The following is a 14450-nucleotide window of genomic DNA, read 5'->3' as shown; positions in this document are numbered from 1 at the left end:
GATATGCAGCTCTGGCCATGCTAGAGCGGAGGTGCCACCAGGCACACTTTCAGGAGCCCCGCACAAAGGGGTGGCTTTTCGACACCTTAGTCACCCCGGCCTTGATGTACTCGGCGGCAGTATGGGCACCAGGATTGACAGCTGACCAGTGGACACAACTTGAGAGACCACAGGTATATATGATCTCACGCTTGCTCCGCAGCAAGAAGACAGTGCCACACGACATTATTAGAGCCGAGCTTGCCACACCACCTATGGTTGTAGAGGCACTATTCCAAACAGTTTGCTTCATCCAGAGGATGAGAGAGCTACCTCCTGACAGACTTACCCGTAGAGCATTTGAGGCAGCTATACAGCTATCAGAGAGTGGGCATGAGAGAGCATGGTACTCACAGGTCAGAGCATGGTTTGAGGGACACGGTCTTGACATGGAGAGCCTACCACCATTCCAGTACGACCCCCACTCACCATATGTTCACCTCTCTCGCAGTGAGAGGAACTTGGTATTGAGACAGGATCTGTGGCAGCTATACACTAGGAGAGTCTGGGAGGCACCTAGCTTGGGGACGAGGATGTCAGATTACAGAGACCAGTTTCTCACCATATTGTCTGGGGGGTTCATACAGAGACCACGCTACATGGACACATATATGCCACATAGCTCACGGGTGGCGATTGGTCAGCTGAGAGTGGCTTCACACAGGTTAGAGATTGAGATCGGGAGACATACTGGTGTTCCCAGGGGGGAGCGAATCTGCAGAGCCTGCACAGAGGAGGTGGAGAGTGAAGAGCACTTTGTATGTAGATGCAGAGCATACACTGAGATCAGAGGCAGGTATGAGGCCCTATTTAGAGGACAGCCCACTCTCCGAGAGATCATGGAATCTCGAGATCAGAGACAGCTCGGACGTTTCTTACTAGAGATACAGAGCCATCGGGACACACTACTACAGCCACACACAGCTACACAGACAGAGGGGAGACAGTCGCAGCTCACAGACTTCTTTCAGAGGATTTCCGCCCCCCCCTCACCAGACACTCAGAGGGGAGTGACACTCCCACAGGCGGAGGTGAACCGAGCTAGACGACGACCACGAGTCACAGGCTACAGGGGCGCGAGCTCCCACCACCGACAGATCGAGGAGATCCGAGCCCGGGAGCGCCGTGCCACTGAGGAGCGAGTGGCTCAGATGAGGGCTGACCCGACAGCTTTCATCCGGGTAGCCTTGGCACCAGACCCACCCATGTACCACATCTTACACCCCCCCATTAGTACAGGATGGAGCTAGATAGCTTGATGCATTCTCATGATTGTACTACCTTGAGCATACAGACATGCATATACCCCTAGAGATAGAGCTCCATCCCTCCTCAGATACTCCACTACCTACATTCAGCTCAGTTTTGTATCAATTTTGTTTCATTTGTCTTTCCGATAGACGGATGACATACACACAATGTACATTTGATTTGTCTCATAGGCCGATTTCGGCCTGACATAGACGTTAAAAATCTTTCTTTCTTTCTTTCTTTTCTTTTCTCTCTCTCTCTCTCTCTCTCTCTCTCTCTCTCTCTCTCTCTCTCTCTCTCTCTCTCTCTCTCTCTCTCTCTCTCTCTCTCTCTCTCTCTCTCTCATCAGCTCGAGATTGAGACCGGTAGATTCAGAGGGATACCAGCAGACAGCAGGATATGCCGATTATGCCAGAGAGAGCCAGAGACAGAGTTGCACTACATATGTCATTGCACAGTGTTATATGAGATACGGGGGCGTTTCCACTGCTTATTCAGAGAGGGTTTTGGTCCTCTATCTAGGGTCATGAGTTATGAGGATCAGAGATGTCTTGGACTATATCTACTTGAGTTACACAGGTATAGAGACACTTTACTGGGGAGAGCTAGAGAGAGGCAGTCCCAGAGACACATTACAGATTTCTTTTCACTAGATATGGGACAGCCAGAGGAGCAGCCACCACTGCAGAGCTCGTCCCACACTCATTCGACCACTACTGGCACTCTCATCGACCGAGCATTGGAGCTACAGAGATACAGACGACCGCGACTGAGGAGAGGAGCTACACAGCATCGACGGAGACTACAACAGAAGATTCGAGCCATACTCTCTCGACATCCAGAGTGCAGATGAGGATGGATCCTCACCATTTCTTCCATCTTTGTTTCTCACACTGTTACATCCAGTTTACCGGGTACCTATTGTATCAGCTGCTACACCCACGTAGTTTTAGATTGTAGTAGTAGTAGTAGTATTTTGTTCCACTTCTAGTTCTTTTGTACCCAGACATGGTATTAGATTCACTATTTTGTAACTGATTGGTCTCATAGGTCATTTTGGCCTTTTGAAGACGTTAATATAACATTTCATTTCATTTCATTTTCTCTCTCTCTCTCTCTCTCTCTCTCTCTCTCTCTCTCTCTCTCTCTCTCTCTCTCTCTCTCTCTCTCTCATCAGCTCGAGATTGAGACCGGTAGATTCAGAGGGATACCAGCAGACAGCAGGATATGCCGATTATGCCAGAGAGAGCCAGAGACAGAGTTGCACTACATATGTCATTGCACAGTGTTCTATGAGATACGGGGGCGTTTCCACTGCTTATTCAGAGAGGGTTTTGGTCCTCTATCTAGGGTCATGAGTTATGAGGATCAGAGATGTCTTGGACTATATCTACTTGAGTTACACAGGTATAGAGACACTTTACTGGGGAGAGCTAGAGAGAGGCAGTCCCAGAGACACATTACAGATTTCTTTTCACTAGATATGGGACAGCCAGAGGAGCAGCCACCACTGCAGAGCTCGTCCCACACTCATTCGACCACTACTGGCACTCTCATCGACCGAGCATTGGAGCTACAGAGATACAGACGACCGCGACTGAGGAGAGGAGCTACACAGCATCGACGGAGACTACAACAGAAGATTCGAGCCATACTCTCTCGACATCCAGAGTGCAGATGAGGATGGATCCTCACCATTTCTTCCATCTTTGTTTCACACACTGTTACATCCAGTTTACCGGGTACCTATTGTATCAGCTGCTACACCCACGTAGTTTTAGATTGTAGTAGTAGTAGTAGTATTTTGTTCCACTTCTAGTTCTTTTCTAGTTCTTTTGTACCCAGACATGGTATTAGATTCACTATTTTGTAACTGATTGGTCTCATTGGTCATTTTGGCCTTTTGAAGACGTTAATATAACATTTCATTTCATTTCATTTCATTTCTCTCTCTCTCTCTCTCTCTCAGCGCCCATGCAGCATTGGGTAGATTGAAGAGGATGTGTTCACATGTTCAGTTTCAGGAGCCTCGGACGAAGCTCTGGCTTTTTGACACCCTGGTGGCTTCTGCATTGCTCTATGGAGTTGAGATTTGGGGACCTTCATTGGACCATCATGGGAGGACAGGTCGCACTGACGGATGGGGGGACATGGAGAAGCCACTAGTCTCTATGATCTCACGGCTCATTAGAGCCAAGGCTTCAGTACCACGTGCCATTATCCGAGCAGAGCTAGCTGCCCTCCCACTAGTGGTTGAGGCGCTCACCAGATCGGTCTCCTTCGTACACCACATATGGGAACTTCCCAGAAACACATATGCCCGCCTTGCACTTGAGTCCTCTCGACAGTTAGCCATGTAGGGAGATACAACATGTTAGTATGGGGAGATGACATCATGGTTTCAGGCACATGGGTTCAGCATAGACAGACTCCCCCCCTTCCAGTACTCACTGGATGCACCCTCCCTGACTCTCACACAGTCCGAGATCACCAAGCTCATCTGCTAGGACCTGACTCAGCTAGACACCAGGAGGACATGGATACAGCCAGCACAGGAGCTGGGCACGAAGATGGCTTTCTACAAACAGCATCTTCTCCAGCTTACGGAGGATGGTTTTGTGAAGAGACCCAGATACATGGACACCCACTTGTCTCACAGGATACGATGTGCTATTGGCCAGATATGCACATCTTCACACCAACTGCGGATCGAGACTCCGAAATACAGCAAAGTACCAGCAGAGGCCAGGACATGCCTCCTGTGTGACCTGGAGCATGAGACAGAGTTGCACTACACATGCCACTGCCCCATCTACTACGAGATACGCAGCCGCTTCCACTGCTTGTTCAGAGAGGGCTTCGGACCACTCTCCAAAGTCACACGATACGAGGATCAGAGATGCTTGGGTCTGTTTTTGCTCGAGTTGCGCAGACACAGAGAGAGCCTGATGAGGGGAGAGGCCAGGCAGTCTCAGAGACGGATCACAGAGTTCTTTAGAGTAGACACTGGACACCCGGAGGAGCTACTACCACAGGAGAGCTCGCCGCCTCACACCAGAGGCACACTGATCGACCGAGCGACCGAGCTAGGGAGATCCAGACGCCCACGATTGCGGAGGACTACACAGCATCGACGGAGGCTGCATCAGAGGATTCGGATCACTCTCGCCCGACATGCACGACGCCCGGTCAGGCTATTGACCATGGAGGAGATTGATGAGATTCGCCAGCGACGACCGATGCTGGATCTTTTGTGATCTGTGATTTAGCTTCCCACCTAGTTGCTTAGATCACACCTAACTGTTTCAGATTCCATAGCATTTCATTCTGTCATTTTTGATACTCTGACTTTATATCAGATCCACCACATTGTAACTTTCTGGTCTCATAGGTCATTCTGGCCTTTTGAAGACTTTAATATAACATTTCATTTCATTTCTCTATAGCCTTTTGGATATTGATGTATACTTATATGATGCCAATGTATATTTATATGATGCCTCGATTGTCAGAGAGCTCCATTGTATCAGCTCACCCTTTGTATTCCCCTTGTATCAGCTTTCACCCCACCCCTACCCACTATTTTCTTTTCAGTTCTTTGTACTTCTGGTACCCAGACCTGGTATTAGATTCACCACATGTAACCTTTTGGTCTCATAGGTCATTTTGGCCTTTTGAAGACGTTAATATTACATTTCATTTCTCTCTCTCTCTCTCTCAATTGTTCAAGTTGTTTTGAAGTGAAAGTGTTGCAGAGTTTTACAGATTGTAGTAATCTCTGTGTTCCCATCCAATCCCTCGCCGGGAGTGATTACAGCCAGTGAATTCTTGTAGATGACACATTGTGATTTGATGGATTCAGCTGGGCTTTGCGAATCATTCTGTTGTGTCTTACAATTAGTAGTTTCTCATTATCTGTGATGTTGACATTGCCATTTACCCATCACAACACTTTTCCTTCTACACGTGCTCTCACTTTTGGCACGCTTGGTGGGACTTCAATAGAAGTCTCCCTCAAATCCGCCGGTCCAAATTGCTCAAGGTCGCCATAGCTCGACTAGTGCAAGTTGGCCTACTCGTCCTTTCCACTAGTCCTGTCAACTCATCATTTCCTCTTGTCCTATCAACTCATCTTCTCCACTCGTCCTGTCAACTCTTCCGACAACTCTTCCTCGTCTCGTCTACACGTCCAAGCTATTGCAATTGAGCTAAGTTAGTCCAGGTGATCTGTTCGGTGGTCATCCAGCAGGTCCGCCCAGCTGGACTACTTGCAAGCAAAGGACTCTGCTCATGTATTACCTCTACAAGGCAGTGCAAGGACACCAAAGTGAGCTCTTAGGAGTCCATGCAGTGCAAGGCACCAAAGTGAACCTTCTTAGGAGTCCATTAAAGCAATATCAAAGGTGGCTACAGCCATTCCTATCTGCTCGAAGTCAACCACCACCATTACCTCTTACCTCCTGCAGCTTCCCGTGATCTCTCCAAGGAGACACCTGCACCCTTGAAGTCCCTACCACCATCTCTGTTACCTAGCGCATATACTCCCCTCAACCCACTTTACCAGCCAGCTAATTCTGGCAAAAGTCAACATAAACTTTCCAACCTTCAAGGGGCTTTCTATTGAGGATGCTGATGACTCATGAGCATGTCAGGAGGTTCGTCTCTTTACATCAGAGTAGCAGTCTTAACCGAGAAGATGCATATCTTATTCTCTTCCCGCCAACCTTGGTTAGCCTAACTTATAAGTGGTATAGGCAATTCATAGAGAACCTTCCGCTTAGCGGACTATCGAAAAAGGTTATAGACAAGCAAGGGAACATTGTGCTACGCAGGTGACCGAGTTGCCCCAGCAACCAAGAGACTTCATGATAAGAAAGTGGGTTGAGAAGGCTCTCCCTAAGTCATCCCAACAGAAGCATCAGGAGTCTCTCACACCAGGCTCTACTCTAGATGAATTTGTAGCTGCAGCTACGAGAATCGAGGGAACGAGAGTAGCAGTCTTAACCGAGAAGATGCATATCTTATTCTCTTCCCTTCAACCTTGGTTAGCCTAACTGATAAGTGGTATAGGCAATTCATAGAGAACCTTCTGCCTAGCGGACTATCGAAAAAGGTTATAGACAAGCGAGGGAACCTTGTGCTACAAGCAGGTGACCAAGTTGCCCCAGCAACCAAGAGACTTTATGGTAAGAAAGTGGGTTAAGAAGGTTCTCCCTAAGTCATCCCAACAGAAGCATCAGGAGTCTCTCACACCAGGCTCTACTCTAGATGAATTTGTAGCTGCAGCTACGAGAATCGAGGGAACGAGAGGACTCTTCAAAAAGCCTTCTGGAGCCGTGCCAGCCACTGTCCTTTGCATCTGACCTCTGGTTTCTTTTACGCAGGGAACTTGAAGCACTCAGGTTGTAGCGTGCTCTACAAGAGAGAAAATCCACACTCACTTCACTCAACCAGGCCGAATCATCTCAACATAAAGCATTGGAGCAACTGCAAAGGGAGTTAGGGGAGCTCAAAGCACAACAGGAGTCTGAATCACTAGTCTAGTGCAAAAGGTGACATGCCTCATGTCATCCTTCACAAGGATATCCTCTCCAGGTCTAGTTGCCACTTCTGTGAGAAGGCCATAATGATAATGTTGCTACTAAATGAAGGGGTTCAGACAACTGCAACAGAACTTAGTCAAGCCTGACCTGCTGTATCCCCGTCAAAAAAACTCTACTTTTTTACAGTTGGAAAAACACAGACATAAAGTCGCTCTTTTCGCTTTAAAGAGGAGATTTACACCTAACAGATAGCCCATGAGTTCCTGCCAAAAAGTAAATCCGTTGCAACATCACAGAAAGCATGGACACTGATCTCAACCATTGTTGACAGAAAAATTAAGATTTTCAATAAAAAGAAGGTTAATAAAAACGACAATCAATTCATCATGTTGAATGTACCGAAGTCAAGTCTCCTACCATCTTAGTATACTGTCTGGTCAATGCTTTCTTCATTGGCATTGACTTACCACTGACAGAAACTTGCGGTGAATCGAATTCCGAAGCTGCCTGCATAAGTAAGAAATTTTTTTAATACACCAAAAGAAAACAAGTATGCAATATGCAGTTCTTAACACACACATCCACAAATTTAATAATAATCAAGAAGATAACAATGATATATTTGAAGAAAGCAGTATGCTATACACGGTTCTTAACACAAATATACATTTAAGATTGCAATGTCTCGCTCATTGTCAGAGAGTCCTTCATTGTGTACACACATGACAATTTCTAACGACTGCAAGTTTGCAACAGGTCAGAAGTTTTAGCCTTCCACTAGCCTTACTGCATTATGCCCGCAGCAACCTCCATACCATAGGCAATAGGACAATCTAATGTGGCTGCTGTACAGATGCTGGACTGCATGGCTTCATACGGATGTTCATGCTGATGTGGCAGGCATACGGCAGGCAACATGGACGCCATATGCCAATGTGGCATCATCGTAGATGGTTTTTGTGAGTTCATATGTGAGACAAAAAGTAAACAAGATACTTTTCATAAAAAAGTTATTTTCAACAGAGCTTACATTAGTTACTTTTAAGCTTCAGGAGGTATGAAACCAAGGCCTCAGTGCCAGTTGTAACTAAGAGTGGTCTTTCTAAGCATAGAGCAGTTGTACTGTTTTGCTTGGTATCAATAAAATTAAGAAATACCAGCAAGGGTAGCTGGTTCAGGGACCAGTGATCTCCTGAAAAGAACAACGCTCCTCCATCTCATCTCCCGAAGTGTTTTAAGCATTGTACTTGAAGTTTTTCAGTTGCCTTTCAAGTTTGGGTATTGTGCGAGCTTGAGCATCAGATTCACCTCCTGGCAAGTGGTTGCTGGCTAGTGACAGTGGATTGGAAATCAGCCATTAAGCAACTTGGTCCGGTTTCTGCTCACGACTTGTGACTGATAGTTCGTAGCCTATGGAGTCAAGAGGAATACACCAAGTTCTTAGTGGGCAAGGGTTTCACAGAGAAATTCGCCACATTTACACAATCTGCAACAGCTTTTGAGCTAGGTTCGTCTTCTAGTTATGCGGATGGTGCCTCCACAGAATCCTCCTGGCAGTTCAAGAGCCTTGACAAAAACTTCAAGAGAGACTCCTGTTCCACTATGGAGTATGGTAGCTTCCCTGGACTGAGGCGGGAGTATCCTCCTCTGCTCTCCAGGATTGGCTCCATGTTTGGGACAGTCCTGGAGACTCCGCGCATGCAGCTCCAGTAGCGGCCAAGGCTGCAGGACTACCCACTGTGAGGGTTCTTGTTCGAGACACACATACCTCCCGAAAGAGGTTTTGCTGCCTCAAGTGGGTGGTGGCTGGCTCAGCCAAAGAGGGGGGTATTCGGGCCTCCCGAACCAGTCTTTCATTTGCAGAAAATGGGCCACCTTGCACGGGCCTGTCCACGGAAGAGAGTGAGACCAGCTCCACAGTCACAGGCCCCGCGAGCGGGCCCTTCTTCGAGCTCTGAGGTCCTCCCTACCAGGGCTTCAGAGATCCCCAGAGACTGACTCAGCAGAGGCAGCTCACCAGTCTGAGGAGGGGTGGCACCAGGTTCAGGGCCACCTTGACAGGGCCAGGCTCCTCACCCTGGTGGCCGCCCCTCTGTTCCTCGCCAGGAGTGGGTTCTCACGGGAAACCGCTTCGGACCGCTGCAACAGGAGACCAACACAGACCCATCTTCTTCTTCCCCTCCAGAGCAGGAGGAGCCCCCTCACCCTTGCCACCCCCCCTCGTCCCCTACTCATCCCGCGCCTCAACCCCCCTCTGACTCCCCCTCTGCTACCTCCACCCCCCAATACAGTTCCCCCACCGCCTCTTGTCGCACCCTCTCCTCCACCGCCCCCTCGCTCCTCTCCTCCTCCTGCTCCTCGGTTTGTGCCCTCTCCTGCTGCTTGTTGTTCCTTGGGCATCTCCTTCTATTGGAGTAGGCTGGCTCAGGAAAGCCAACCCTTCCTTCGACCTCCTCTTCTGGTTGAGACTTCGGCCTTTGGGGCTGTTCCAGGGGGCCTCTCTAGCTTGGACATCAGCAGACGGTGGGACCCCTTCAGCTAAGCTTTCACCCACTTTTGGGCAACCCCCATGCTGACCTAGATGCAGCCTGTTTTTGGGTGTATGTTTTGTTCATTGCAGCACGTGCTACAGATGCTGTAGACTCCGCAGTGGGCTACTCCTTTCCACTGTGCGGGCAAGACCAGCAAGATTGGACATTGGACTCAGCACTTGGCTGGCTCCAGACTCGCCCTGGAGTTCTCCCATCACACAAGGGAGCTCGGGATAACAGATCTGGTGCAGACTTTGTGGCCTTTGGCCAAGTTCACACTGACCTTGCCAGATGCTACAGGATGCACGCACATTCTTGTTCACTTCTTTGCAGATGCACAGCGAGTAATGAGGATTCTTGGGCAGAGGTTGCGGCTCAGAGGACTGCATGGGGATCTTGGGCATGGGTTAGACACGATGCAGACTAGGTTATCTCGCGGTCGTTCGGATGTGGACTATTCCCCATCCAAACCAGCCTCGAAGATAGCTCGTCTGGCTATTGTAGCAGCATCAATCTCCTCCCACTCATCCCATGAGGATAGTCTCATGGAACATCCAAGGCCTTGGAGGTCCACAGTTTGTGCGCCATCGGGGCCGTCTAAGACAAGAGTTGGAGAGACCCTTAGTGGGTGTTCCTACTGATATTCTCATGTTGCACGGGCACCACCTTTGTGAGTACCTTATTCGGCGTTGTGGACAGATTTTGCGTGGCCGCTATGAGACATTTTGGTCAGCTGCTTTTGGGCCGAGTGGCATCCAGGGAGGTGTATGTATGACCATTGTGGATTCGTGGCAACATGCCATTGTGGGCAGAGGCATTGTGATGCCAGGCAGCGCCTAGTGGGTCACCATGCAGGCTCAAGGTAGCCTAATCGGCTTCTTGAACATCTATGCGCCCGAGATGAATTGTGCTATCTCCTTGTGGAGGCCTTGCCTCATGCAGAGCAGTGGTGCATTGCGGGGGACTTCAACATGTTGGAGGACCCCTCGGACAGGATTGGGGGCAGTCATGCTACTATTTATGGGACAGAGCTAGCTGCTTGGGAGTGCCTATGTATGATTTTGAGGATTACACGTGTATGGCAACATGCACGCTTTGCACGGCCCTCAAAAAACCGTAGAGTCAAAAGCGTGAATCTATCTAGGATAGATCGCTTCTATGCTAGTGACTACATTTGTGACATGGGTGGCTCAGTTGGCATATTGGCACAGACCACCTTTTCAGATCATGCACCAGTGATTCTCACAGTGGCAGATAGACAGAGGAGTGGTAGTGTCATGCTTCGCTTCCCTGAGCCACAGTGGAGGCCCTCCATTGCGACTCTCATCACACCAATTTTAAGGCATCAAAAATCACTCATCAGCCACACACATATTATGTCACATGTAACTTTGGCCCCATACGTCATATTTAACCTCCGAAGATGATAATAAAATCTATATATCTATCTATCTCTAGCTTTGTTCGGGGTTCCTGGAATTGAACCTACAAACACTTCCTCTCCGATCCTCCCAGGGCCGTATAGCTTGGTAGCTTCGACTATGCTCTATGGGGTTCAGGTTTGGGGACCCTCTGTAGGTCACGATGGGTGGAGAGGTATGGAGAGGCCCTTGGTATCTATGATCTCTTGACTGATTAGAGCCAAGGCCTACGTGCCACATGAGATCATTAGAGTGGAGTTAGCAACCCCCCCCCCCCCCCCCCCCAAACCCACCCCATGGAGATAGAGGCGCTTACCAGATCAGTCTCCTTTATGCACAGCTTATGGGATATTACCAGAGACAGAGATGCCAGATTGGCGTCCTCCAGACAGTTAGCTTTACAAGGGGACACATCATGCTGGTATGCACAGATGTCATCATGGTTCCGGATACATGGCTTCAGCATGGACAACTTACCCCCCTTCTAGTACTCCCTTGATGCACCATCGTTATCTCTTACACACATGGAGATTACTAGACTCGTTCGTCGGGATATGACCCAGTTGGACACCAGGAGGATATGGATAGAGCCGACACGGAAGTTGGGTACGAACATGGCTTTTTATAAAGAGCAGCTTCTCCAACTCACAAGAAATGGGTTTGTGATTCGACCCAGCTATATGGATACACATCTCATGGGTTACAGTGTGCCATTAGTCAGATACGGACATCTTCCCACCCGCTTGAGAATGAGACTGGTAGATTCAGAGGGATACCAGCAGCCATCAGGATATGCAGCCTATTCCATACAGAGCCAGAGACAGAGATGCATTATATATGTCAGTGCACAACGTACTACGAGATACGGGGTTTCTTTTACTGTCTATTCAGAGACGGCTTCGGACCCTTCTCCTAAGTCATGAATATCAGGACCAGAGATGCCTTGGACAGTATCTACTTGAGTTACACAGACACACAAACAGTTTATTGAGATCTGAAGAGAGACAATCCCAAAGATAGATTACCGATTTCTTCACACCAGATACTGGACAGATAGAGGAGCAGCCACCACTGCAAAGCTCAGCTCATACTCACACCCGCGGTACTCTCATTGACCGAGCATTGGAGCTAGGGAGATCAAGACGCCAACGACTAAGGAGAGGACCTTCATAGCATCCACGGAGACTCAAGCAGAGGATTCGGGCCATACTATCTTGACATCCAGAGTACAGATGAGGATAAATCATGACCCATTATATCACCGTCTTGTATTGGGCACCCATAGTATGAGGGATCACACATACCACACACGGTTCCAGCTAGTAGCACTCCTAGATTCATTTTAGCATCTCTTTTTCATACCCAGACACGGTATCAGATTCAACAGTTTTTAATGGTTTGGTCTCATAGGTCATTTTGGCCTCTTCAAGATGTTAATGTCTCTCTCTCTCTTCTCTCTCTCTCTCTCTCTCTCTCTCTCTCTCTCTCAACTCGGTCACGTGGCTGATTCTCTGGCAAGGAAATGGTGACGTGGCTGCCCAGCGTACAGACAGGCCCGCAGAATGCGGCGCAAAATGTGGCTGAGAACGCGGGTTGCTGACGTGGCAGCAGTGTACTGAAGAAAAGCAGTTTGTGTGGAAATCTTTGGCCAGCTTTTTAGCTACGCAAAACAGCCCTGCTTTATTTGGCTATGCAAATTGGAGAGAGAGAGAGAGAGAGAAATGAAATGAAATGAAATGTTATATTAACGTCTTCAAAAGGCCAAAGTGACCTATGAGACCAGAAAGTTACAATGTGGTGGATCTGATACAAAGTCAGAGTAACAAGATGACAAAAATGAAATGACAAATGTCACAATAAAATACTATGGAATCCTAAACTAGAGAGAGAGAGAGAGAGAGAGAGAGAGAGAGAGAGAGAGAGAGAGAGAGCACTTTTGTTTTTGCTTTATTTAGGCTCAAGAGAGCTTGTGAGAGACAGAAAGCTTTTGCTTTATTTGGCAAGGCTTTTGATTTTCAGCTTTTGGGGCTTTGCTTTTGGCATCCCTTGTAAACTCTTTAAATTAGTAGTTTGGGCTCTTACTTCTCAGAGCATCTGGACAGAGTCTGAGAGTGAGGCCCGACTACTTGCTTGTACTCTGAGTTGCAGATTAATACAAAAAGAAATACCGAAAGGGGTACCAGTCTTTGGGCCACTATCTCTAGGCACGAAACTCCGCCGGGCCAATGTCGAATCAAATTGTGAACTGTGAACTGTGAACTGTTTTGAAGTAAATTCTTGTGGTGTCGCAGTAGATTCTCGACTTGGAGTGTCCAAGTCTGTTACAGTGGTATCAGAGCACGGCCAATTTCTCTTCTACGGGAAATTCGATCCCTTTTACACGGCACTTCAGACAAAGATCAGTCGACGTCCTCTGCATCAGGAGATGCGGAAAGAGATCACAACGAAGATTCATGCGAGGAGTACGGCCCGCCTCGGCCTACTCAGGCGGAGATCAAAGAAATGGAGCGTCGACGATTGATCGGCGATGCAACAAAGATGAAGCTAAATTTTGTGAAGGACCCAAAATTTGCAAAATTTATGAGCCAGACCTCCTTCGACGAGGTGCATGCAGAGTGGCGGCAGACCACAGAACCACCCCTCAAACTGGCCCTGAAGAAACCTCCTACTCCGCGGATGTACATAGAGCAAGAATTAGCAGAGGTGATTGATGCACGAATTGCTCAGCTTTTTGACGCGCAGAACAAAGCTAAAAAGCACGATAAAAAGCAGAAGAAAGGTGTTGACTTCCCGAGTTATTTGGGTCATCAGTCTACATTTGAGTCAGCAAGAAAATAGAAGAAGCGTGTTCGATTTGAAGGAGTACCCAGTTCTTCTTCTTCTTCTTCTTCTTCTTCTTCTTCTTCTTCGAGTTCTTCTAGCTCCTCTGACTCGAGCGAAGAAGACAGAAAAGGCAAAAAGCGAAGCAAAAAGCAAAGCTTCGGAAAGGGCAAGAAAGAGGCAAAGAAGCCTAAATCTCGCCCCGTGGTTGACAGTTCTACAGAGGACTCGTCTTCAGATAGTTCGGACTCTGATGACAGCAGCTTTTACGCAAAGAAGAAGAATTTTTATAAAAGCCAACCAGTATGACTTTCTGGAAGATAAAAGCAAGAAAGTATGAGAGTTTAAGGAAGGTGGATAGTCAATAAAATTTGACACATTTTCTAGTTATAGAGATGCTTCGAAGGCTTTGTCTTTTTTACAGCAGTTTGACATAGCTTTCTCTGGAGGGCGTTACTCAGAGCACTCCAAGATTCGGAGGGCTGCCTCTTATTTTAAGGGGAATGCTCGAACTTGGTGGTCCACGCTTCTATTAAACAAGACAGCGCCACTGAAATGGCTGAAATTCAAAAGGCTTTTTATTTCCTAATGGCTGACTCGAGAGTATGAACGCAACATACGAACTGCTTGGAACCATCTTCGGATGACCAAGAAGGATACAGTGGACGCTTATTGCGAGAGATTCTGGAGCTCTTTTCTACCCGCCTCTTCATTTTAGATCTCGTTCAAAGAACAGATTGAGCGGTTTAACTTGGGTCTTCCTACTGAGATCCGAGATCACTGCTTAGAACAAAAGTTAGCTTCCAATCAGGAGTTGATGAGTCATACAAAACCGGGTTTTGCCA

At 47.9% G+C, this 14450-nt stretch overlaps 1 protein-coding gene across 3 annotated transcripts in view; it reads right to left on the bottom strand.

The window, feature by feature from the left end:
- Positions 1 to 14450, bottom strand: part of LOC147426984 (mitogen-activated protein kinase HOG1-like) — a 156345-nt gene that overhangs the window by 72486 nt on the left and 69409 nt on the right. For all 3 annotated transcript variants that reach the window (XM_086498424.1, XM_086498422.1, XM_086498423.1), the window contains one exon: positions 7251 to 7340. In XM_086498424.1, the coding sequence (XP_086354550.1) occupies positions 7251 to 7340 (90 nt within the window). The remainder of the gene's footprint in view (positions 1 to 7250; positions 7341 to 14450) is intronic.

This window comes from Adiantum capillus-veneris, chromosome 24 (assembly GCF_014529385.1).
Source record: "Adiantum capillus-veneris isolate H3 chromosome 24, ASM1452938v2, whole genome shotgun sequence".
Lineage (NCBI taxonomy): Eukaryota > Viridiplantae > Streptophyta > Polypodiopsida > Polypodiales > Pteridaceae > Adiantum > Adiantum capillus-veneris.
This window is presented reverse-complemented; position numbering and strand designations above follow the sequence as displayed.